At 47.2% G+C, this 26,025-nt stretch overlaps 1 protein-coding gene and 1 pseudogene across 2 annotated transcripts in view; both read right to left on the bottom strand.

Annotated features, from left to right (window-relative positions):
- Nucleotides 1-22,217, bottom strand: part of ARFGAP3 (ARF GTPase activating protein 3) — a 50,045-nt gene extending 27,828 nt beyond the window's left edge. For both annotated transcript variants that reach the window (XR_011566886.1, XM_070790531.1), the window contains exons 1-7: nt 22,043-22,217; nt 13,683-13,801; nt 8,258-8,330; nt 5,418-5,549; nt 3,744-3,827; nt 2,393-2,477; nt 216-278 (exon numbers count right to left, since the gene is read on the bottom strand). Coding sequence is in view for 1 of the 2 variants with exons in the window: in XM_070790531.1 (XP_070646632.1) it covers nt 216-278; nt 2,393-2,477; nt 3,744-3,827; nt 5,418-5,549; nt 8,258-8,330; nt 13,683-13,801; nt 22,043-22,111 (625 nt within the window). In the remaining variant the exon portion in view is untranslated. The remainder of the gene's footprint in view (nt 1-215; nt 279-2,392; nt 2,478-3,743; nt 3,828-5,417; nt 5,550-8,257; nt 8,331-13,682; nt 13,802-22,042) is intronic.
- Nucleotides 22,218-23,466: 1,249 nt separating this feature from the next.
- On the bottom strand, nt 23,467-24,403 carry LOC139183264 (histone deacetylase complex subunit SAP18 pseudogene; annotated as a pseudogene).
- Nucleotides 24,404-26,025: the final 1,622 nt, after the last annotated feature.

The raw sequence follows: 26,025 nt of genomic DNA on the forward strand, positions 1-26,025 counted from the left end.
TATGCCGGGACATAAACCAGCAAATCCAAAAGCATCAAGAGCAGCCTTGGCCAGGTGCACAGGCCAATGCGTTTCCCAGCCACCAAGCAGCCAAAAGTGAACAGCACTTTTCGTTTAAATAGATCTCATTACACGGAAAGTTCTAGGCACAATGTACACACAGGATTCATTTTTTCTTAATTAACCTCTAAAGCAGACTGCAGGGTAACACATACCACCTACAGCAGCCTTTGTTGGTACATTAAGACCTTCCACACTTGGTCCTTGCTCTGGTACACCTGAAAGTTAAAAATATTGGTATCAGTGCAGAAAACAGATTCATCAAATGTGCTTTTGAATATGTAACACATCCAACTTGTTCAGTACTACAAATTTTATCCAGGTAGATCAATGATTGTCTTTTCTTTTTAGCTCCATATTTTATCACTCTAAGAATTTTAATTTAAAAGTCCATTAAAATAGAAGTGTATTTTGTATCCAGTTGCTTTGTTAGTGGTCTCCCTAATCATTATAATCTGGAATCCTACCTTATGGTCTGGTGTTTTAAAGTAAACCGTTCTGAGATACCTAGTACATATGTGTACTATACCCCAACAGATGTTAACATTTGGCAAGTCTAATGTGAATCACATCAATGATAGAAAACCTAAATTTTCAGTTGCCAAGAAATCTGCTGAGTTTTCTAGTTGATTTAAAACACTGATCCTGGTTAGGAATTCCATTAAGGCTTCTCAGGACCATCACCTGATCTTGAGGTTGCTTACTCTTTAGTCCTTCCTGTTACACTAAATTCCTTAAAGCAGTTCCAGGCTTGACTCTCACAGACCAGCACGACTGAGGGGCCCACCCGCCAGCAGTTCACTGATTAGGTGAAAAATGATTCCTTGTTGTTGTTAATTTACACTAATTTTCTGGCTACAAAAAATGCTCAATTTTAAAACAGAAAATGTTGATGTTTTCATCCACGGGTGTTTTTTTTAAACATAAGCAAGGGATGTAAGTAGATTTACAATAAATATAATCCTAAAACAAAATCACCAAACGTGAATTATTAGACACCAACCATTGACAGAACATGTGCACGTGTGCTCAGCTGCGTCAGTCGTGTCCACGTGTGCTCAGCTGCGTCAGTCGTGTCCAGCTCTTTGCAGCTCCATAGACCAGTCCACCAGGCTCCTCTGTCCACGGGATTCTCCAGTCAAGAATACTGAAATGGGTTGCCATTTTCTCCTCCAGGGATCTTCTTGATCCTGGGATTGAACCCATGTCTCCATGTCTCCTGCATAGCAGGTTGATTCTTTACTGCTGAGCCACTGGGGAAGCCCATAGTTTTCTAAATTGGAATCTTTTTTTTTTGATTAAAAGATAGCTCAGTTGGTAAAGAATCCGCCTGCAATGCAGGAGACTCCAGTTTGATTCCTGGGTTGGGAAGATCCTCTGGAGAAGGGTTAGGCTACCCACCCCAGCATTCTTGGGCTTCCCTTGTGGCTCAGCTGGTAAAGAATTCGCCTGCAACGCAGGAGACCTGGGTTCGATCCCTGGGTTGGGAAGATCCCCTGGAGAAGGGAACGGCTACCCACTCCAGTACTCTCGTCTGGAGGATTCCATGGACTGTATAGTCCATGGGGTTGTAAAGAGTGGGACATGACTGAGTGACTTTTACTTTCACTTTTCTGATTATAAAAGTAACATATACTCATGATAAAAGTTCAGTCACTTCAAAATTGTATCAAGTTGAAAGTAAAACTCCTCAGTTCAGTTCAGTCGCTCAGTTGTGTCTGACTCTTTGCGACCCCATGAATCACAGCACGCCAGGCCTCCCTGTCCATCACCAACTCCCAGAGTTCACTCAGACTCACGCCCATCGAGTCAGTGATGCCATCCAGCCATCTCATCCTATGTCGTCCCCTTCTCCTCCTGCCCCGAATCCCTCCCAGCATCAGAGTCTTGTCCAATGAGTCAACTCTTCGCATGAGGTGGCCAAAGTTTCACCTCCTTCAGAATGGACTGGTTGGATCTCCTTGCAGTCCAAGGACTCTCAAGAGTCTTCTCCAACACCACAGTTCAAAAGCATCCATTCTTCGGCGCTCAGCCTTCTTCACAGTCCAACTTTCACATCCATACATGACCACAGGAAAAACCATAGCCTTGACTAGACGAACCTTTAGCAATTTCATTTTCTAGTATTAACTGAATATGTGAATTTGGCTACTTGTTTTTTACAAAAGTGAGGTCATACATACTCCATGTTCAGTAATCCTCTCTCCCCGTTTTATACTGGACCACGGGCCTCTTCCCCTATTCTTGGTAAATGCAGGGGCCTCATTTTCTAGGAGTTCTGCAGAGGCCCGGGGCACACGGGCCGGCACTGCAACACGAGTCTCAGTCTTACCTTCACTGCTTGCTGCAGGTGCGTCCACGTTCCTCGGCGTTAAAGAAGGTTCTGGCTGTGCTGATGCCCACCCTGTGCTGCTCACCTGAAGCCAGGGGAGAAAAGTCGTGAACAGCAAAGCAAGGAAAGTCATAAAAAACAAACTTCAAAAAAAGTAAGTCACCAAGTCCGGTCCACATGCCGGGGGAGCGGGTTAAGCCCCACGTCCTGAAGGGTGGAAAGTATACGTGTGATTTAGAATTTTCTGTAAGGAAGACTGTGCCTTCCCTCCATTCCTTTAGGCAATCATCCATTTACATCAGTAACGGACTCATGGCTATTGGTCAGTGCTTTGTGTTACAGCTCAGTACTATCTTATTTCTTTTGTTGTTCAAATGGATCCAGCTCTGACCACCTCCAGCCACATCCTCATCCAATCCCCCGCCCTGGCCTCCTAGCGCTCCCTTACTTCCAGCACCTCTGGTTGCCCATGCAACTCCAGTCCTAGAATCGGTCGCCTCTCCAAAGGTAGCCCTGGTTCCTCTTATTGGAGAACAGCATTTAGAAATGAGGGTGTGGGTGCGGGGTGTGCCTGTCGCCCTGGGGCGTCTCTGTCTCTAGGCCTCACAGTGGACAGAGCTAGGTCATATACCCTCTGTGTGTACACCAACCCACACGTGCACACAGACCTACAGCTAGTTCTCCATCACATGTTCATTCTCTCAACAGCCTTGAGAGGTGCTCTATGTACACAGCTAACAGGGGCAATGCGATTCAAATCCCTTTTCAAATCTGGGTTTAAACAAATGTCTTCATTCTTTCTTTTGGTTACACTGTGCAGCTTGTGGGATCTTAGTTCCTTGACCAGGGATCAAACTTGCACTCCCCCCATGGGAAGCGCAGAGTTATAACCACTGGACAGCCAGGGAGGTTCCCCAAACTGTCTTTGTTCTTTGTCAATTGCAAAGCTCTGAAATGCACTGGGCAGGCCCCTGGTAAGACCTCCTCTGCCTCCCAGGAAGCTGGGTACAGGGCGTGGGACTGAATTCTAGATGGTAGGATGTGAGCAGAAGCAATGCTACCTCTATAGACTGTAAAAGGCCGGGGCACTGCTTCCCTGGATGTGGATGTCTGTCCTCCTCCCACTGGCCGGGAAAGGTCATGGACTGGAGCGGAGCCACACAACGAGATGAGCAGCCCTGGATGACCCTGAACTACTGCTGGGAAACTTATTTCTCCCGTAAGTGACTGTGTCAGGGCTGTTGGTTACAGCAGCTTAGACGCTGTCCTAACTGAAACACTTTAAATACGTGCCCTTTAAAATTTATGTCAGAGGAGCACACTTTAAAACTATGTAAAGCATACCACATACCTCAGGAGAAGCATGAGAGGCAAAAAAATCTTCCTCCTTCGGTGGCGGGGACGAAGGCGGGACCACACAGCTATCAAGCCAGAGCTGGAACAGAACACATGCACAGCTCAGCGCTTCACCTGCTTTCGAGGGTTTATTTAATACAGTTCCCTCCCTTTCCAGAGGCCTGTCGCTAAAGATCCGTACTTTCCAGTATTGTAAAGTCAGGGCTCCTGAGCACATTTTAGCAATGCACTGATTTAGTAACTTGTGCTGCCAAGCCCCGTGGAAGACAAAAGGCAGTTCCCCAAGCCATTTCTGAAAGGGGAAGATCGAGGACTTCACGTCTAGGCGCACGTTCCATGCTTTGTGGATTCCACATTTGTGAATTCGCCTACTCTGCAATTAACTTGTGACCCTAGATCTGCCGCCCTGCCTGAACACGTGCAGAAATGCAGAGAACGTGTCAGCCACGGTGCGATGCTCGGGTCCCTGTTTCAGCTCCAGTTGCAAGCACGGGTGCTTTTCACGGTCTATTGACTGACATGCTTTTGTGCTTTGCATTAGCGTATGTCATTTACAATGCCCCGATCTCAGTGCTAAGTGCCACCTCGTGTAACTAAGCACAGAGACGCAGTTAGATGAGCTTCACTCAGCTCAAGCCACAGTGCCCTTGGCCACGGGCTCAGAGTCAATGCGTCAACAATATCCAGTAAGAAGCTATCTTCATTTTTTTAAGAATTTTTTTTTTTAATGTGGACCATTTTTAAAGTCTTTATTTAATCTGATTACAATATTGCTTCTGTTTCATGTTTTGGTCAAAGGATGTGGGATCTTAACTCCCCAAACAGGGATTGAACCCACGTCCTCCCCTGCAATGGAAGGTGAAGTCTCAACTAACGGAAGTGAAGTGAAAGTTGCTCAGTCGTATCCGACTCTTTGCAACCCTCTGGCCTATACAGTCCATGGAATTCTCCAGGCCAGAATACTGGAGTGGGTGGCCTTTCCCTTCTCCAGAGGATCTTCCCAACCCAGGGATTGAACCCAGGTCTCCCACACGGTGGGCGGATTCTTTACCAGCTGAGCCACAGAGAAGCCCAACAAAGTGGTAATAATTAAGAATGATGCCCACATTTCTGACTTAGGCAACCTGGTAGATGATGATGATGCCAATTATTAGAGCTAGGAAATGCTGGAAAGGGGGCATGATGGAAGGGAAGATAATGAACATATATATTTAGTCATAATATAAAAATGTTAGGTCATATGATACAGCTAGCTCTTTTTTATAAATATTTGTTATATCTTGAACATATAATTCTTATAATGTTAAACAGCTTTCAACTTTTCACTTTATGGATTATTTTCTTCCTAAGTCGATTGGCACACTTTTATAATTAGAAATAGATATAAAGAACAATCGAAAGCCAGGGAATTCCCTGAAAGAGGTGTCTTTCAACAAAAAGCATGTAAAACGAGGTCAGTGTTGATCAGCTGACAAATAAAAGCGATGCTGCGGGACTGTTGTGTAGTGTTCACGGCAACGTTTTTGAGCAGGACGGTGAATAATGACAACCCGCTCCATGCTGCTTCCTTGGAAGAGAATCTGGCCAGGAAGTTCTGCGGTTTGGGGTATAAAGGGCTTTTCTGTTGAAACGAACGTTCGCAGGATGGAGACCCGCCCCCCGTGCTTACGTCAGTGCCGTGCTTCCGGGTGGCCTGGGAGGCCAGCGCCTTGATCCTCTCCCGGTACAGCTGGGCGGCACGGCTGTTGTACTTGGCGTTGGTGTCGTTGGTGTCACACCCGTGCTGATGGAAGAAGGAAGACTGCGGAGGAGAGGACTCGGGTTAACGGCAGGGCTCCGCTAAATCCAACGGGGTGACCAAAACCATTATTGCACGCCATGAGGGGCCCTTTTGAAAATACTAGTGAAATCCAAAATAGTTTAAACCGTGAAAGATTTTTATAAAATTTTTCCTTGTAGAAGGAGTAATACCTTCCACAGACGTAACATTAATATTCTGGTAAAAGTAGACACGAGACGTGCCTCACAGAATGAAATAACTGGGCCCTCACTGCTCCACTGGAGCATCTCCATCGCTCTGAACGTTATCTGAGTGCACACTTTCAACTAAGGACTGCGTCTAACTTGAGCAATCGACCTTAGCTTAGAGTCCTACTAAGTTGGAACTTTCTTGTCTTTGCATCTATATGAGATGATTTATTTATGTGTTTAGGCTCTGCCGTGTGGCTTGCAGGATCTCAGTTCCCCACCCAGGGACTGAACCTGGGCCATAGCAGGAAGCACTCAGAATCCTAACCACGGGGGCCGCCTAAGTTGGAATGTCTGATAAACCAGTTAAGTAAGAGCCAAGCTAACCCTCTCCTTGTTGAGCACTATTTCCTCATGGGTGGAGACCACAGCACAGACAAGGTGATGAAGCAGGTACTTGGACAGTTAGAGGACTCTGCTTGCAGCACCTCTGAAGGATCTCTGTACAGATGTGAATTACAGCATTCACAGCTTAATTAAAGCGGGTGTTTTAAAAGCCTGTGTGAGTGATCCTTTTGTGAATTCAACGGGCACCCACACGTACCGGGTCCTGTCTAAGTTCTTGGTGGATACCATCGCATCAAACCCTCATGGTCACACTCTCAGACACATGCTGTTTACAGACGAGCCAGAAGCAGAGAGGTCCAACGAGCTGCCCAGCGTCACACAGACTAGCAAGGCGCAGAGCTGGCATTCACACCCAAGCTTCTGCTTGAGCTGAGCGACCACCGACTGACCTGCCCGCTCCACTCCCCCACATCAGCTGGCTGGGACAGGAAACTGCTCTCTGGAGCTGGGTGGGGACCCTACATCCTTACGAAGTAAGAAATAAGGACAGAGACTATCGAATCCACAGTATTAACGTGAAGAACAAGTTTGCGGACATAATGAACATGGGCATGGTTTTCTAATCACATGCTTGAAATACTGAAGGCTTACATTCTCAACAGGGGAATGTTTCTTGGAAACTGAAAAAAAAAAAAACCCAACTTAGTTATTACCATACTTTGTAGCCTTCCAAAGATCACCCCTACCTGTCAAAAATCATAGTCCTTGGTATTTAATTTCTCTCACTAGGGAAAACTAAATCCAATTTAAATTTAAAACAAGCTAACTGATGAATTTAAATTTCATTTTTCTGCTTGCTGCTGCTGCTGCTACTGCTGCTAAGTCGCTTCAGTTGTGTCCGACTCCTCACGACCCCATGGACTGCAGCCTACCAGGCTCCTCCATCCATGGGATTTTCCAGGCAAGAGTACTGGAGTGGGGTGCCATTGCCTTCTCCATTTTTCTGCTTAGGGAACAGTAATTAAGAAAAAGGCTGAGATACTGATCCAAAGGAAACCGGTATTTTGAAAATTATTCTTTTAGATTTACTATTTTAATTTTGAATACTTAATTGAAGCTCAATATAAATTGTACTTGAAATGGACACCAATTTGATTTCTAATACTTTGAGTATATATTTTTATTTATTTACTTGGCTACACCAGGACTTAGTTGCCGCACACGGGAGCTTCCCTGGAGCATGCGGGATCTAGTTCCTGGACCTGTGATCAAACCTGGGACCCCCAGCATTAGGAGCAAGGAATCTTAGCCACTGGACCATCAGGGAAGTCCCTTTCTAAAAAAAAATGCATATACATTTATTTGTATTTATTGATTTCTAATGCTTTGAACATTTAATGGTATGTCTCAGGGAATTCTACTTACTCAACCTATATCATTTTGGCATACCGCTATAAACATATAATGGTATTTTATATAAAGGGAGATTTTGCTGGCTAGATTTGTAAGGCTGCCAGTTTAGTGTTTTAGAAATCAGATATACTGAATTTGTAAATGAAATTTAAAATGCTTGAGGATCCTTAGCTAGGTTTGTAAGTGGGGTTAAGGAAACTTGCTCTTTTATTACAAGTTAATTGAACACTTCAAAAGCTACTTTTACAGAGAAATTACTAAGTTTATAAATTGACACATGATATTTACGTACTATATTTGAAGATTTGGAAAATGGCTTTTTCTAATTTGTAGATTTAATAAATAAAATTGAGATAAAAGAACCTCGAAGCATTCCATCCGAGTACAAAAGACACCCTCAGATATTAAAAAACTGTATTATCACAAAGAAGCCTCCCAGTTCCTCTGCATCATCACTCCTGTTTTCTTTTTCTTCAAAGCACTACCACCTGTTACTTTCTTGGCTTTTTACTTCTTTACTTGCTCTCTGTCTCTGACGGGAAGGGAGGAGTCTCAGTCATCTTGTCCATCATTGTATCCTAGCCCAGGGCTTCTTGTTTCACAGGTTTCTAATAGATTTCTGGATAAACAAGCCATCTGGGTCATCCAGCTCATAAGCCCACCACGTCTTCCCACCGTCCAGCAGAGCCTCCTGAACTCTTGCATGCAAATGCTGGACTTCTTTACGAGTGCAACACACATGTGTACAAGAAGAAAACGAGAAACCTAAGATGGACTTACTGCATTAGCATTTCCTCCAACTTGCATGCATCGCAATTGAAACCAAGACCAGTTAGAATCCAACTCTGTAGATCTAAATGAAAAAAAATATTTTGAAATGTTAATACTGTTCGTCCCCAGAATCAAGCCACTTGTCTCTTGAGGATAAGATTTCCTCAATCTGCAGGACCCTGAAGAAGTCTAAGTTTCCGTGAACAGTGACACATGCTTCTGGGATGCTGGGGCTCCCGGGTGAAGGACAGTCGGTACAAGCTGCTTCGGGACCCTCTCACCCTTCCTAGAAGCCAAGGCTCGGAAAAGCGATGTACTGTTTGGAGTTTTTCCAGGTCAGCTATTGATTTGTCCAGTTTGACCCTTAACAGCAGCCTGGAGGATGCTCACAGTCTTATCAAGTAGAAGGGACCCACTCAACATCACGACCATCAGGGAGGGGAGAAAACCCAGGATTTAATGTTGCTGAAGCGAAAACTGTGTGCCTCCTATCGCCACCGTACGTTGTACCTGACGTGTTTATAATCTAAGAGCAAGGCAAAAGCAGGAACTATAGGCCCTAACTATAAGAATTTACCAAGTGATCACTGTAGACAATATGAGAAATCTTCCTATTGAATCCATAGACATGAGCAAAAAACAGGCCGTCCCCACATTCAACACCAGCTTTTCCCGCACTAACTGGTAAGGAACGTGGGCATTTTGAAACGGGTACAGGTTGAACCTCCATCCTTTACTAAATGGGCAAGGTAGAAAGAAAAGAAGCTCCATATTCATCAGAAAATATCCTTTTATGCTGCCTTCCCTGTTTCTCTTATTTCTCTGCCTATTGGTATCATTTAACTTTTGTAAATATTAGGATGTTATTTTGAAGCCAATAGCTACCTTAAGATTAATACTAATACATATTATTATTAAATATGCATAGGACAAACTGACTTCATGGTAACACATGAAAAGTAAAAAATTAAACCCTACTTTATAAGAAACAGATTTCTTATAAAGACAAAAAAAAATCTTTCTTTGGAATCTGAATACCAAGCAAGGTGATTAAATTATGTATATTGTTCTGAAATTCTTTCTCTGAAAGATCTTGCTTAGTCACCACATTTTCATGAATTCCCCCAGGTTGAGTTAGGTGCCATCCCCACCTCCTGGGACGCAAGGTGGCAGTCAACAGCACAACCTCTGGAGGGAGCTTTAAAGTGCAAATCTCTACTCTGTCATTACAAGCTGCATGGCCTTGGGGAAATCACTCAACCTCTGCATCTTACTTTCCTCATCTGTACAGTAGGGATAATTATAGTAGTATCTATTTCACTCTTATAGAAATTAAATAAGCTAATATTGGAAAGGTGCTGGCTCATGGTCAATACCACATGGCTAAAATTCTCATGCCACCATCATTATAGTCACAGCATCGCTGTCACCACCACCACCATCATCACCATCACCACCAGCATCACGAGCACCACCATCACCAGCACCACCATCACCACCACCATCACTGTGGTGACTCTGTCACACTGTTATAAGCAGCAAGCTCCAGAGGACAGGAACACCCCATATTTTTCTCTCAACTCCTAGCACAGGCACATAATAGGTACCTCGCTTTACATATTTTTAAAAGTCCTAAAATTGAGGCTATAAGTACTCAGATTTGCTAACCTGCCTCACAACTTTTAATCGTAAACTATCTTTAAAAAAAAAACACCAAGTATTTCATTTTTTTTATACAAAGGTGTTTGTATTTTATTTATCTATTTTTTGCTGCACCTCATAGCATGTGGGATCTTAGTTCCTGGACCAGGAATCAAACCCGCACCCCTTGCACTGGAAACTCGGAGTTTTAACCACTGAACCACCAGGGAAGTCCCCAAGCCAAATATTTCTATATCTATATTTCTTAGAAATAAAAGTAAGAATTGATTGTGTTTAAACTGACCTGACAGAGATTTTCTCTGCTAACATTGGAATTTCAAAATAAAAGGTTGATGGTACTGGACTCTGAATATAGTCAACCTTAAGAGGCCGCTCGAACTGCTTGTCGGTTCCCATTCCTATAGGAGGAGATGACTCCCTGTAGGCTGTATCTCACCTTTAATTTAGATTAAGAGAAGTGGAAAAGAGTCTATGACAGTGCTAATAAAAAGGAAAGCAAGGAAAGCAAGAGAAGTTGGAGAATTAGTGTCACTTCAACAAAATAGCTTCTGTTAACAAATCAGGTCAGTGAAAAAACAGGTTTCCCACAACTTCTGTAATCCTCATATGTCAACATAACTGCCTTAAAAACTGCATGAATTAGCTTCACTGATGCCTGCTGTAGCCAGTGTTCTTTTTTTTTTTTTTTGTAAGTAGAGCATTTAAATGGATTTCAGAACCTTATGAAATCAGAATGAATCTCACAAATAAACATGACAAAGTTATCATGGAATCAAAAATTTTAAGTGGAGTAAATTACACCATAACTAGTAATCTAGACTCTCACAGACAAGCCCAGCAACGGCTTTCAGGCAGCCATTTGTTTATAACTGGCTTGATGGGCTAATTCAAGGTCATGAGAGGTGTTGCTTTTCTAAGCTAACATCATAAAAAGGTTCTCCTCTTGCGTCCACTAAGCCGGCACCCAGATAATTCAGATCTGATCACTGTCAACAAGCTGGCGGCTTGCCACATGCCAGGATCCCTGCGAGTTCATTTGCTCACTCCTGCCAAAGCCCTAGGAAGACTATAAGCCTTCTTGTCTCCACTTTCAAGGGAAGGAGATGGAGACACAGAGAGGTAAGGAGCACACCCGGAGCTTGTAAGGGATGGCAGCAGGATTCAGACCCCCGGCAGCCAAGCTCCAGCATCCTCACTCTCAGGGCCCACCCAGCACTGCCTCGTGAACCTCGGGGGCGCCCACTGTGCCCAGGCCCACGTCACTCTTCCCCTCCCGAGTGCACCCCTCATGGGCCTCAGGAGTATCAAGTTTCAGCTCCCAGCCTGGCAGTCAATCAAGACCTTGCCAAGGTCACAGAGACCTTCCCCTCTGAATCTAACGTCTCTTCATTTTCCTATGCTTTAAAAACTAGCTACCAGACATTTCACTTTTTTCCCGTCTCTACACTTTTTCTTTTGCTTATTTATTTGGCTGCTATGGGTCTTAGTTGCAGTGGTGGCGGTGGTGATTTAGTCGCTAACTCACATCCGACTCTTGCGACCCCATGAACTGCAGCCGGTCAGGCTCTCCTGTCCGTGGGACTTCCCAGGCAAGAATACTGCAGTGGGTTGCCATTTCTCTTCTCCAGAGGATCTTCCTGACCCTGGGATCCAGCCCATGTCTCCTGCATTGCAGGCCGATTCTTTACCACCGAGCCACCAGGGAAGCCTCTTAGCTGTGACCTGTGGGATCCAGTTCCCGGCAGGGGTTGAACCTGGGCCCCCTGCACTGGGAGCACAGTCTTGGCCGCCGGACCACCAGAGAAGTCCCTCTAGACTTTTTCTTACTGTCCGAGTGCTGCCCTCCTTGTCTCTCCGTTACCAAAACTGGACCAGGCCTTTGAAGTTCGCTGCGACTGCTACCTTCTGCTTAAACTTTGCCGAATTTTCCAAGCAGAAGGAGACGCTGTTTCTGTCAGTGCTCTGTACAGACCATCTTACTATTTACGTTGTATTTGTAGCCCCAGCCCAACAACGGGGACTTAAGGCTGAGACCCCCTGCACCTCTCATGGCTTGTCAAACACTTGATGGTGAACTAGAGAAGAAACAGAGCCAGAGAGGAGCTCGGGGAGACTTGGTGTCGCAGGCCCTGGGGGGAGAGCTCTGGGGCAGGGCCACACCGCCAGGTCCATTCTGCTGGTGGCTCCCGGAGCAGTTGGCCACTTCCGCAGATGCCTAACCTCCCTTTCCCTTTTTGCTTGGCAAAAGCCAGAGTTCATGATTTTTTCCTTTGCAAATGTATTGACTTGAAATTCTACTTTAAAAAAACCCAAAACACAGCTCTTATTAAACATTCCACCCATGCCAAACTGTTAATATGTTCATGCCCAGGAAATGGGACTTTGTGTGTGTGTGTGTGTGTGTGTGTGTGTGTGTGTGTGCGCGTGTGCGCACGCATGTGATGTGTGGCCGGTTTGCAGAGGGAGAGAAAGAGGGAAGGGAGTTCTAGAGGAGGGACTTTCACTTCCCACCCTAGGACTGTTTGGATTCTTTTTCCCCAATGAACTAATGTTTGTAATTTTTTTTTTAAATCAATGAAAAATGTTTAAAGAGCAGCCCTCCACCTCTGAAAAAAAACATCCTTAAATACCCTTATCATCCTTGACTTTCTCCTGCCCAAACCCTCGACTGCTGCCCTCAGTTATATATACAGAGATTTTTTTTTTCCCTTAATGGCTGTTTTTGAATCATGTACAAGCATTGTGATTCACCCGGTTATATTTATCTAACTTTTCCAAGGGTGGTGATTAAACCTGCAACAGCCCAAAGAGACCCTGCTGCCCAGTCTCATCAGGCTCTCAGTCAGCCCTTCCCTCAGCTGGGGACACGTCAGAAAGCCACCTCGTTTCCTGGGATGGTTTACAGTGGCAGTGTGCTGGGTGGTGGGGAAAAGGGAGGGCCCGCTCCGCTGGGCAGGGCCGAGCAGAGAGGAAGACAGCCAATTGCACACAGAGTCTGGGCATCTCGAGCTCTGGGCAGAGTAGGTCACCATGTGTTACCTGGTGACAATCGACCCGGGGGGAAAAGTACACGCAGATAAACTTGCCCTGGCAACCACATCCCTCCACATTTAAAAAAGATACGAGGACCGGAGAGTGTGTTAAAAATATCCTGCGTCTAAGGAAAAAGAAAAGACAAGACGGGAAACTGATAGATGCTCTGAAATTATGTGCTCCCTGACTTAAGTAACTAAAGCTGAAGGAGTGATGGACAGACAGAACCCCCCTTCTCCCAGGAGGGGTCAGAGCAAGACTCCCATGTGCTGCTCATTATCAGAAGACAAAAAAGGAAAGTGGGGCAACAGAGGATGAGATGGTTGGATGGTATCACCGACTCGATGGACATGAGCTTGAGCAAACTCCAGGAGAGGATGAAGGACAGGGAGGCCTGGCGTGCTGCAGTCCGTGGGGTCGCAGAGTCGGACACGACTGAGAGACTCAACAAGAGCAGCAAAGGAAAAGGACCCCAGACCCTGAGACGCTGCCTCAGACCCTAGACACTGACTGTGTCTTCAACACCACTGCCTCGGCTCTTGGGCCGGGGTCTACAGAACAGCAACTGAATAGAAAATTACGCATTTCCCCAGTGTACTCAGTTACCCATAGACTTAAATCTCCGTGATTCAATCTACTCTCTTGTTACTTGATGGCAAAGCAAACATAAAGGAAATGGGGAGAGAGGCCCGTGGAATGTTGTACTCACCCCCGCCCCCCAGGAGAGAGGCCGCCTTACCGGATGAAACTCAGGTGGACGCCCAGGGACCGGTGGCTCCCTGAGCAGTCGATGCACAGGAATACCCCGTAGGTGATGCTGGCCCAGCTGGGGTTCTTGGCACCACAGTCAAAACACACCTGAAAGAAAAGTTCAACACTCAGTCACCAATTGATTCTTATTTGCCAGATCAGCCATCCTATAGGACGATAACAGGATTTGGCTTGAAAACTGCTTAAGCCTCACAATTTAAACTGATTATTAGAGGGAATTCCTTGGTGGTGCAGTGATAAGGACTCAGTGCTTTCACTACTGGGGCCTGGGTTCAAGCCCTGGTCAGAGAACTAAGACCCCACAAGCAGTGCGGTACAGCCAAAAATAAATAAATAAACAAACTGGCTATTAGAAAATATCTCACCTCGATTTTTTTTAAAAAGGCTCAAATTTCTACTTCATTTATGATATTATTATATTACACATACTATATATAAATATAAATATTAATACAATGCATTAATTACATAATAAATTACGTATTACTGTATATCTATTATAACACGTCCCTGGTGGCTCAGTGGTAAAGCATCTGCCTGTAGGGTGGGAGATGCAGGAGACACGAATTCCACCTCCGGGTCGGGAAGATCCCCTGGAGGAGGAAATGGCAACCCACTCTGGTATTTCTTGCTGGGAAAATCCCATGGACAGAGGAGCCTGGTGGACTACGGTCCATTGGGTCACAAAGAGTTGAAGCACACATACAGGTTATTATAACACTCGGCGGTATGTGTAGTGAACTCAGATGTGTTTATCATCTCAAATATGACGCATGCACGAAGCGTCAACAGGGCTCCTGCCCCATCGCATGAACAAACGCTAGACAGGAACATCCTGGGGAAACACCCAACGCCTTATGGTCCCCTGCTCTCCACTAGATGGCAGGCGTTCATGCATGTTTCTTTCCTCCTCAGCCACAGGAGGCCGAGAGCGTGGTAGCCAGACTCCAAGATGCCCCTGGGATCCTGCCCTCCTGGTCCTAACTGAAGTGAAGTCACTCAGTTGTGTCCGACTCTTTGCAACCCTATGGACTGTAGCCCACCAGGCCTCCTCCATCCATGGAATTTTCTAGGCAAGAGTACTGGAGTGGGTTGCCATTTCCTTCTCCAGGGCGGGGCTTCCCTTGTGGCTCAGCTGGTAAAGAATCCATTTGCAATGTGGGAGACCTAGGTTCAATCCCTGGGTTGGGAAGATCCCCTGGAGAAGGGAAAGGCTACTCACTCCAGTATTCTGGATTAGAGAATTCCATGGACCATATAGTCCATGGGATCGCAAAGTCAGTCAGACACGACTGAGCGACTTTCACTTCACTTCACTTCTCCAGGGGATCTTTCTGACCCAGGGATCGAACCCAGGTCTCTCGCATTGCGGGCAGATGCTTTGGCAGATGCTTTACCATCTGAGCCACCAGGGAATCCCAAATCCTGGTCCTAAACCCTCATGTAATCTCCAGCCTCACTCAGCTCAGGAGACTTGTGTGACCAATGATACGGCAAATGACATGCTACTGCGTCATTTCCCAGTTCGGTCCTAAAAGGCCCTGCGGCTTCCTTTCTCTCTCCAGCTCCCTCTCCCCTGGATCCCTGGCTCTGGGGGACAGCAGCTGCCATGTCCAGAGGTCACTGGGCAGCCTAGTGGAGAGACCCACGTGGGGAGGAACCGAGGCCTTCAGTCCAACAGCCAGCCAGTGGGAAGCGGAGGCCGGCTGCCCGCCAAGTGGGTGAGCCTGGAGTAGAGGCCCCGGCCTTCAGTGGCTGCAGCCTCGTGAGAGGCCCTGAACCTGCCAGCCTCAATGATGACGCAAGTCAACATTCCTTATCTGATAACAGGAGCACAGACACAGTGCTTGTCATGGAAATTAACACTACTGATTAGAGTCGCAACAACAGGACTGTTAAGAATTCCACTAATAATAGAATTGTTTTCCAGGAAAGAAAAAAAGAAACCCATATTTTCCTGGCCTTCAAAAGCTGTGTGAGACAAGTTGTGCTTGTTGTTTTAAGATGCTGAGTTCTGCAGTGGACACTGATCCAGAGAGCTATCGCTGCGTGGAACGCTGTGTCCTTCACCACCTCCGCCCCCTCCACTCTCTGCAGGCCACTTTTATAACAGACACACAGCTCACGCCCATGGAGCATGCCCCCTCCTGCACAGAGGGTGCCTGGCACTCCTACGGGGTCCTAGGGACCCCTCCTCCCTCATCAGCACACAGCCCAGAATGGTGAGAGCTCAATCAATGTTTTCTGTGTATTTTTTTATCTCCCACTGAGCCTGAAAAATAGTGACATACCCACACTAAGCATTCAGTAAATATATTAATCAAATGACCAATTTGTAGAAAATAGCACCAGCTCAAAAATTATTGCCAGCCCTCTCAACACTGACTGGAGTCAAACATTCTTCATCTAATAATGAGACATAAGAGTATTCTAAAATACACAGTGCTTGTCATGGAATTAATATTTGTAATGAATTAAAACCAGAACAACAGAACAGTAAAAACTCCATGAATAGGAGGTTTTTTTAAAAGCTCCCAAATTTCAGATATGCTTGTCAGGCAGAGCCCCCTCTGTGAAGGTTGGTCCAACTTTAACCAAGAAGACAGATCTGGCTTCTGGCCTCTTGAGGGCAATACATGAAAACACACGTGGATTTTCCAAAGCCCTTCAGGGTGACAGGCTCACATGAAGCCTATGGGAATAGTGGTGGAGGGTAACAGCTGACATGAGAGACACCAGTCATCCACTTCGGTGTTTGTTGATTGCCTGCTGTATGCCAGACGCCGCGGCAGAGCCTAAGGTATTAAGAAATGGACGGTGGCATTGAGTCCACAAACACTTGCTGAGTCCCTCCCCCTTCCCCCCAACAGGCCACTAATGTAGGACAAACTCGTGCACGTTAAGCCGCTTCAGTCCTGTCTGGCTCTTTGCGATCCCATGGACTGGAGCCTGCCAGGCTCTTCTGTCCATGGAGATTCTCCAGGCAGGAATACCAGAGTGGGCCGCCAGGCCCTCCTCCAGGGGATCTTCCTGACCCAAGGATCAAACTCAAGTCTCCTATGTCTCCAGCATTGGCAGGCAGAATCCTTACCACTAGGACCACCCATGGAGAAGGCAAGGCACCCCACTCCAGTACTTTTGCCTAGAGAATCCCATGGATGGAGGAGCCTGGTGGGCTGCAGTCCATGGGGTCTCGAAGAGTCGGACACGACTGAGCAACTTCACTTTCAATTTTCACTTTCATGCATTGGAGAAGGAAATGGCAACCCACTCCAGTGTTCTTGCCTGGAGAATCCCAGGGACGGGGAAGCCTGGTGGGCTGCCGTCTATGGGTTCGTACAGAGTCGGACACAACTGAAGCGACTTAGCAGCAGCAGGACCACCCAGGACATGAAAATGAAGATGCCCCAGGGTAACGGCCATTAGAGTAAGGAATCCCCTCTAGTGGGCTGCCATACAGTGGGACTGACTCTGCCAAAGGTGCCATCCCCCTGCAAGAGGCCACTGTAATTCCTCATTCACTCAGCCAACAGCTGCCACTATGGGGAAGCCCCCGGCACACGTGGAGTGACGCACAAAGGTGGCCTGTGAAGCTCACAGCAGTCTAGGAGTCCTAGCGGGGAAGACAGCACCAGTTACAATGCTGAACCTCAGAACGCAAGGATAGGATGCAAAGTTTTCTAGACAGGGTACAAGTGGCATTTGGGACATCAAGAATAGTCTAAAAGGGCAGTAAGTGGCAAAAGCCTCTGCGGGAAATGGCCCTGTGCAGGGAGAGGACCCAGAGGCTGGGAGCACACAGCCCAGAGCAGGCAAGGCCGAAAACCACTCCCAAGGTAGTTGCAAGGCTGGCTGTGAAAAGACAGCATCAGGGCTTCTAACAAGAGGCCTCAGCATCTTTCTGACCTACCAACTAAGAATGTAGCTCCATGAGAGCTGGGGCCTTGCTCGCTTGAGCTGAGCTCTGAGCGTTGAGCCTGATACAAAGCACGGACCAAATGCAAACACAGGTGGTCGAAGAGCTCCTGAGCCAAGACTGTGACCTAGGGAGGCTGAAGTCAGAGGGCAGCTAGAAATCCCAGCCTGGCTCTCGCAAGTGCTGCCTTGGTTCTCCTGCTGGAACGGGGACTCCACTGTCCTTTGATATGCAACCGTAAACCAAAATGCCAAAGAATCGATGCTTTTGAATTGTGGTCTTGGAGAAAACTCTTGAGAGTCCTTTGGACAGCAAGGAGATCAGACCGGTCAATCCTAAAGGAAATCAACCCTGAATTTTCATTGGAAGGACTTGATGCTGAAGCTGAAGCTCCAATACTTTGGCCACCTGATGCAAAGAGCCAACGCATTGGAAAAGACCCTGATTCTGGGAAAGATCGAAGGCAGGAGGAGAAGGGGACGACAGGATGGACAGTTGAATGGCACTACTGACTCAACGGACATGAATTTGAGCAAACTCTGGGAGATGGTGGAGGACAGGGAAGCCTGGAGTGCTGCAGTCCATGGGGTCACAAAGAGTTGGACATGACTTAGCGACTGAACAACAGTAACAAACCAAAGTGGACATGTGGTTTTCTAAACAAAATATCAGCTTTCGTGGTAATAAAACTAATTTTGGACTAGCAGTTCGTTTTGCCTTGTGTGAGAAGAATAATTACTATAGAAATCACAGCTAATACGTTCCATGCCAGGCATTGTTGCTGGTCAACGGAATCTTTCTAACAACTGTATAAGAAGGCACTTTTCTTATCCCCATCAGGGCCAGCTTCTGGGCGTGTGTGTGATCCATGCATTCACTCACACGGGGCCCTGCATGGCACGCAGAAGGGCCCATGAGTGGTTAATGCTCTGCTGTGCCATCTTGAAATTCTTAATACTTTTCCAACAAGAGCCCTCCATGTTCACTTCGCATGTTTCAAGTTCCCTGCAAAGTTTATAAAGCCAGTCTTATCCCCATGTTAGAGAAAACTAAGGAAATATGAAGTGAAGGGCCATAGCCAGGAAGTAGTATCCCAGGGATGAGAGCCCGGACAGGCAGTCTGCCCTCGAGCGCAGTCTTCATCCCTTCACTGTGCTGCCTCTCTCCAGGCCAGGCAGCCCTTGATCTGTCCTCTAGACACTGGGCCACTAGCTCCAAACAGGCAGCAACCTGTGCCTTTCCCGTCGGCGCATCCTCAGTGCTTTGCAGTGCCCGGCACGCACACTGCAGGTGCTTAACTGGTATTTGTTGAATGAATAACTCAAACAATCAATGTAACATCAAGGAACAGCTGAGATGGGAAGGATTTCACAAACTAGAAAACTGACCCTTTGAGGCAAACCTTTGATCCAGAGTAAATATTCACCATACACAGAGAGGGAGCAGTTGGATGCCGCATTCTAAAAATAAACCAAAGTGTTTTTAAGTGCCTTTCCTGTAGAGCTCTTTTTAACCTTCTCATTTTAAAAATGCTTATTAATTCTTCCACATCATTATAACTAGTTTCCATCTTTGCTTAGGTAAAGGTTTATTGTGCGTGTGTGCATGCTGAGTCGCTTCAGTTGTGTTCAACTCTGTGCAACCCGATGGACCATAGCCCACCAGGCTCCTCTGTCCATGGGCTTCTCCAGGCAAGAACACTGGAGTGGGTTGCCATGCTCTCCTCCAGGGGATCTTCCTGACCCAGGGATGGAAACTGCGTCTTTTATGTCTTCTGCCTTGGCAGGTAGTTCTTTACCACTAGCGCCACCTGGGAAGTCCTATGGTTTATTCTCTTTGCCACCCCGTGGTCTATACAGTCCATGGAATTCTCCAGGCCAGAATGCTGGAGTGGGTAGCCTTTCCCTTCTCCAGGGGATCTTCCCAACCCAGGGATTGAACCCAGGTCTCCCGCATTGCAGGCGCATTCTTTACCAGCTGAGCCACAAGAGAAGCCCAACGGTTTATTCAGTTCAGTTCAGTTCAGTCACTCAGTCGTGTCCGACTCTTTGTGACCCCGTGAATCGCAGCACACCAGGCCTTCCTGTCCATCACCAACTCCTGGAGTTCACTCAAACTCACATCCACTGAGTCAGTGATGCAATCCAGCCATCTCATCCTCTGTCGTCCCCTTCTCCTCTTGCCCCCAATCCCTCCCAGCATCAGGGTCTTTTCCAATGAGTCAACTCTTCGCATGAGGTGGCCAAAGTACTGGAGTTTCAGCTTTAGCATCATTCCTTCCAAAGAACACCCAGGGCTGATCTCCTTCAGAATGGACTGGTTGGATCTCCTTGCAGTCCAAGGGACTCTCAAGAGTCTTCTCCAACACCACAGTTCAAAAGCATCAATTCTTCGGCGCTCAGCTTTCTTCACAGTCCCACTCTCACATCCATACATGACCACTGGAAAAACCATAGCCTTGACTAGATGGACATTTGTTGGCAAAGTAATGTCTCTGCTTTTCAATATGCTATCTAGGTTAGCCATAACTTTTCTTCCAAGGAGTAAGCGTCTTTTAATTTCATGGCTGCAGTCACCATCTGCAGTGATTTTGGAGCCCAAAAACATAAAGTCTGACACTGTTTATTACTAACACTCAAATAAATAAAAAGTCTTAGTCAAGGAACATAGCATCATACTGTGGAACACTACCACAAACTAATTTTGCTCAATACTTTTATTAACCCTACTACAGAATATAAATTTTTTACAGGTGTGTTGTTCATAATTAAATAATAACAAAAGTAGCTGATATATATCAATGGCCAATATATACAGGTACTACTCTAAGGGTTTTTCTTGGATTTTCTTATTTAATCCTCACAATAACTCTCTGAATTAGACCCGGCTCATGCCCCACTTTCAGATGAGGAAAAAAGGCACACAAAATGGTCAAGTAATCTGCCCAAAGTGACAGGAAGTCATGGGGTCTGGACAACAATTTATAGGCAAGCCCACACGTGTCCTTCAAAAGTGTTCTTGGTATAAAGACACTGACTTCTTATTTAAAAGGGGCACCTTCCTGTTGATGAGTTCAGTCAATGAGAACATATGTTGTGTTTCTGAGATAAAGCAGACAAAAATATATGGTTTCTACTCTGCTAACTCTAGATCCTTATCTCGTCTAGTTTACAGCAACCACTCTTTATAAACAGATTCACGGAAATTTGAAAATCAAGAAAACAGCAAAGAAATTGGCACTGGAGAATTCCTGGAACCTTTCTCCTCCAGTCTTTCTTACATTCATCAGATACCACCTCCAATAAATGGCTTCCTTTCGTATTTCTCTCAGGCTGTAAAAATACTGGCTCCCCTCCACCTGGACTGAAAGACATCTACATGTTGTAAAACTCTGGGACTTTCTGTGCCACCCTGTCGAGGCTCATGACCATGCTGCTTAACAGCTGTTCACTCTGGAGGTGGCAGTGGGGGCCAGGCAGAACAGTCACGGAGAAGAGGGGAGAGTCCATGCTGACATGACCGCCCTTTGCACTGGCCAGGTTCCACGCCAACCTGTGATCCTCACCGAGGTATCACTTTAGCCTGATGTGTCATCCATCTCTAGCCAGTCGCAATAAGTGCTAAGAGTCATAGGGGTGGGAAACGGCCCCTGAGATGAAGAAAAAAAGGAAAACCCCAATCTCCAAGGACACCCAAAGGGAAGGAAGGGAAAGGGTCTGTGCTGGGCTTTCTTAGCAAGAGTTAAGAGCTCCAAGTCACTTAGCAGCAACTACTTAGCAGCTTCATGAGACACGGAGATTGAGGCTCCCACCAAAGGACACAGCACCAACCAGCCTCCAACTGGAGCCTCTGGGGAGACTCAGAGGTGAGCTCGAAGGTGGGGAGGGGGCATGCTCAGCTTGCCCAGAGCTACCAGCTGGAGTTTCTGACCCGGTGCATGCTTCCTGGCTGGGTCACAGGTGGCCTGCGGGGTCCGCCCCCAATCGCGGGAGCCCCCCTCCCCTCCAGCCCTCTCTCAGGTCCCCAAGCTCGCCCCTAGTTCTCTCAGGAACTCAAGTGTCCACTCTGCAGCCCCCTCAAAGCCCCCTTTGCCTCCCCGTAAGCTCCCAGGCCCCATACGCCCCTGGGACCCCCAGATGCTCCCGCCTCCCGCCCCCAGGACTTCCCAGGTGTCCACCCAGCCTTGGACCTAAGCGTGCGCCCCCTGCCCCCCTCTCCCTTGCTGAAGCGGGGAGGGCAGCGCACCGACGGGACCCAGGCCAGGCCCAGCCTTTGCGGCCGTACAGTGCGACGTGTCACACAGGCCGGGCCGGCTCCTCCTCCCCGCGGCCGCGGCCACTGGCGCCGTAGGGGCCGCCCGCGGGATCCCGCAGGGATGCCAGGCGAGCCTGAACACTCCTGGCGGCCGTTACCTTGTTGGTGGGCACCGAGCGGAGGCGCTTGAAGATGGTCAGGATGTCTTGCTTGCTGGGGTCCCCCATGATCACCCAAGAACCGGGGCGCAGCTGGCCCCGCCAACCGGGAAGGGCAGAGCTGCAGCGGTTGCAGCCTCCCGGGGGTAGACGCCGACCGAGGGGCGGGGCTGCCCGGGAAGATCAGACCCCGCCTCTCGACGGCCCCGCCCTGGCCCCGCCCACCGCCGCAGCGCACGCGCCGCTCGCTTAAGCCCCGCCCCGGAGCGGCACGCGCATGCGCAGGGAAGCTCGCAAGCCTCCAGGGCCCTACCTGGTTTTGTCTCTGGGCGGTGCTTGTCTCAGGCCGACCTGGGCCGAGTTTATGCGGGCGCTCACGGCTGCCCGAGGCACCACCGCCTCGGATGACGCACTCCTTCCTCGGCCACAGTCAGGCGGCAGAACCTGCCACTCCAAGTGGCAAAGGAGAAAACTTGCAGGGCGAGGGCCTCCCTTCCGTCTCCCGATGCCCGAGGGCAGGATTTTCTCTAGTCGCCTTTTAACATATTTATTTATTTTGCCCCAAGCTAAAGCTGAGGCCTGGGTGGGAAACGTCCGGTAGCGAAACTGGTACTGATACTTTAAGAAAAGCAGTTTTGCCACAGGACGCTTCCCACCCAGGCCTCAGCTTTAGCTTGGGGCAAAATAATTATGTTAAAAGGCGACTAGAGAAAATCCTGCCCTCGGGCATCGGGAGACGGAAGGGAGGCCCTCGCCCTGCAAGTTTTCTCCTTTGCCACTTGCCTCCAGTACTCTTGCCTGGAAAATCCCATGGACAGAGGAGCCTGGCAGGCTACAGTCCATGGGGTCGCAAAAAGTCGGACACGACTGAGCGACTTCACTTTGGGTATATCAGTTATTGTTCAGTAGCTAAGTCGTGTCCGACTCTCTGCAACCCCATGGACTGCAGCACGGGCAGGCTTCCCTGTCCTTCACGCTTTCCTGGAATTTGCTCAGACTCATGTCCACTGAGTTGGCGATGCCATGCAACCATCTCATCCTCTGCTGCCCCCTTCTCCTCCTACCTTCAATCTTTTCCAGCATCAGGGTCTTTTCTAATGAGTCAGCGCTTCTCATCAGGTGGCCAAAGTATTGGAGCTTCAGTCCTTCTAATGAATATTCAGTGTTGATTTCCTTTAGGATTGACTGGTTTGATCTCCTTGCTGTCCAAGGGACTCTCAAGAGTCTTCTTCAACACCACAGTTCGAAAGCATCAGTTCTTCAGCATTCAGCCTTATTTATGGTCCAACTCTCAAACCCATACATGACTATTGGAAAAACCATACCTTTGACTGTGTAGACCTTTGTTGGGAAAGTAATGTCTCTTTTTTTTTTTTCCAGGATGATTGCAACATATATTTAACAATACAGTTTTACATAGAATGCTAAGAGCACTTCTCATATTTTACAGAAGAACTTGAAATATTTGGATTTTCTATTAATATACCATAGCAAAGCCAAATCTAATTCCTAAATGGATGCATTACAATTTGTTTATAGAGTTTAAAGGCTTAATGGCAATAAGGAGGGGAGGAAGAAGTGAAAGTTTATTTTATATAACTGACTGGAAAATAAATTCAAGAAAAAGCAAGTACAATTTAATGCGGTCTCATGCGCCCTGAAGGAGGTGGTGCCTGATTTGGAGGAGTGACCACTATGTCCAGATAGTCTCCTATTTGGAACTTCTGCGACTGCAGGGTCGTGGAGTCATCAGTCCCCTTTGTCCCAGACATGGTGCTGCCAATCTCCTTTACTCGATAGCCAGGCCTTTTAAGATCCGTAAAAACAATTGCAAAATTGAAGTGTGTGCCTTTTTTTCTGGCTTCTGGATAGACTTCTTTTACTAAACTAGTCGATTCTTTTAAGGTTGCATCCATCCAAGTGTAGATCTGCAGCTCGCTGGACGGCAGGTTTCTGCGGGAGAACTCGTCCATGCGGTGGTGGCGGCCGTTGTTGGTGGTGAAGACGCACAGGAGCAGCGGGCAGGTCTTCTGATCGATGGGCTTCTCCGGCTCCTTCTTAATTTCCTCCTGCATAACGCTCGACTGCACCACCATCTTCCTTCTCCAGCCTGCGAGACACTCACTCTGACCTCCGACCCCGGCAGCGAGCATGAGAACAAAGCCTGTCTCTGCTTTTTAATACTCTGTGTTTGTCATAGCTTCTCTTCCAAGGAGCAAGCATCTTTTAATTTCATGGCTGCAGTCACCATCCTCAGTGATTTTGGAGCCCAAGAAAATGGTCTGTCACTGTTTCCATTTTTCCCAATCTATTTGCCATGAAGTAATGGGACCAGATGCCATGATCTTAGTTTTCTGAATGTTGAGTTTTAAGCCAACTTTTTCACTCTTCTCTTTCACTTTCATCAAGAGACTTTTTAGTTCCTCTTCACTTTCTGCCATAAGGGTGGTGTCATCTGAATATCTGAGGTTATTCATATTTCTCCTGGCAATCTTGATTCCAGTTTGTGCTTTATCCAGCCTGGCATTTCACATGATGTACTCTGCATGTACATCACTGGTTTTTCCAGTGGTCACGTATGGATGTGAGAGTTGGACTGTGAAGTGCCGGGAGCCGGCATATTGCATATTGAGTGCATATTGCGTATTGAGTGCAGCACTTTCCACAGCATCATCTTTCAGGATCTGGAATAGCTCAACTGGAATTCTATCACTGCCGGGAGCCAGCGTGAGGAACTCCGCCCATGACAAAGGTCATGAGGAAGGAGGCTCGGCATATGCAAAGGCGGGATCGAGCCTCAGGAGTCCCCCTGGAAATTCTCGAGCATCTACCCCCAAAACCAGAGTCTGCCTACTTTCTGCTTTGTGCTTTCACCTACACCTCTGACTTTACGGGGGGCTGTCCCCCACTACCTCTCTCTGAAAAAAGAGTTAGCTTACAGCTCCAGTTAATAATTCCTGGGTGTGACAGTGTTTCAACCTACAAACTCCTTTGGAAATCCTCTAGCCTGCCTGAATAGGTTTTTCCAGCCACATGTGATTGCTCAGAGCCTCCCAACTGTGAGAGGCGGGAGATGTTCTAAACTGTCTAAACACAGATTCCTTTGAGTAGTTAAAAGATTGATTAGAAATTGTATTGGTGAAGGGTTTTTCACTTGTTGGGCCAATGTTTGCTGCTAAGTCTCCATATCCCTTACCTGCTGTGTCCCTGGCAGTGTATTGATTAATATAATTGGTGTAAGTAGTAGCTTTAATGTTTGTAACCTTGGACCCTTGAGTTAATTCTTTTCTTGATTGAGCCCACCACACCTTTGCCCTATAGGAATGCAACTTTGTCTAATGCTTTTGGTGGGTGGCTCCTGACTTTGGAATAATCACCTTTAGAGAAAGATAAGTTTCTTAAAATGTTAACAGGCCTCCTGGCCGAAGATGATGTAAATCACCTGAACTTTTGTATATGATAAGTTTGAAAGTCTGGCTTTGATTAGGATCAGGAACTGCTGTCCTTGCATGACTCTACTCCTTCCCCCATTATCCTCTATGCACAACTTAAGGTATAAAAACTACTTTGGAAAATAAAGTGCGGGCCTTGTTCACCGAAACTTGGTCTCCCCATGTCGCTGTCTCTCACTTCGGCTGAGTTTCCATCTGGAGCGCAGAACCCACCATGCTTACTAATTATGCCTGGGCTTCTAAGATCCGACCGGGGAGGCCTCAGTGTCTCCTCTCCTTCGGGAGAACGGAAGGACGCCTGCGGCCTACGTAAGTGGTGCAAACTTCTTGTCTTGAAGTTTTATTGGTCTCCCGCGTAAACCAAGCTACTCAGCCTCTTTTCTCCACTGAATTTCCTCACTGAGCTATCCTCATTCTATTACTTTTTATATCCTTAATTAACGTTTAATTAAGCACTTGTTTCCTGATCCTCGCTGACGCTGTCCCCGCTTCGAATACCCTGGATCAGCCGGGGCTGGTCCCCGGCAGTGA

The sequence above is a fragment of the Bos indicus genome, chromosome 5 (assembly GCF_029378745.1).
Source record: "Bos indicus isolate NIAB-ARS_2022 breed Sahiwal x Tharparkar chromosome 5, NIAB-ARS_B.indTharparkar_mat_pri_1.0, whole genome shotgun sequence".
NCBI classification, from domain to species: domain Eukaryota; kingdom Metazoa; phylum Chordata; class Mammalia; order Artiodactyla; family Bovidae; genus Bos; species Bos indicus.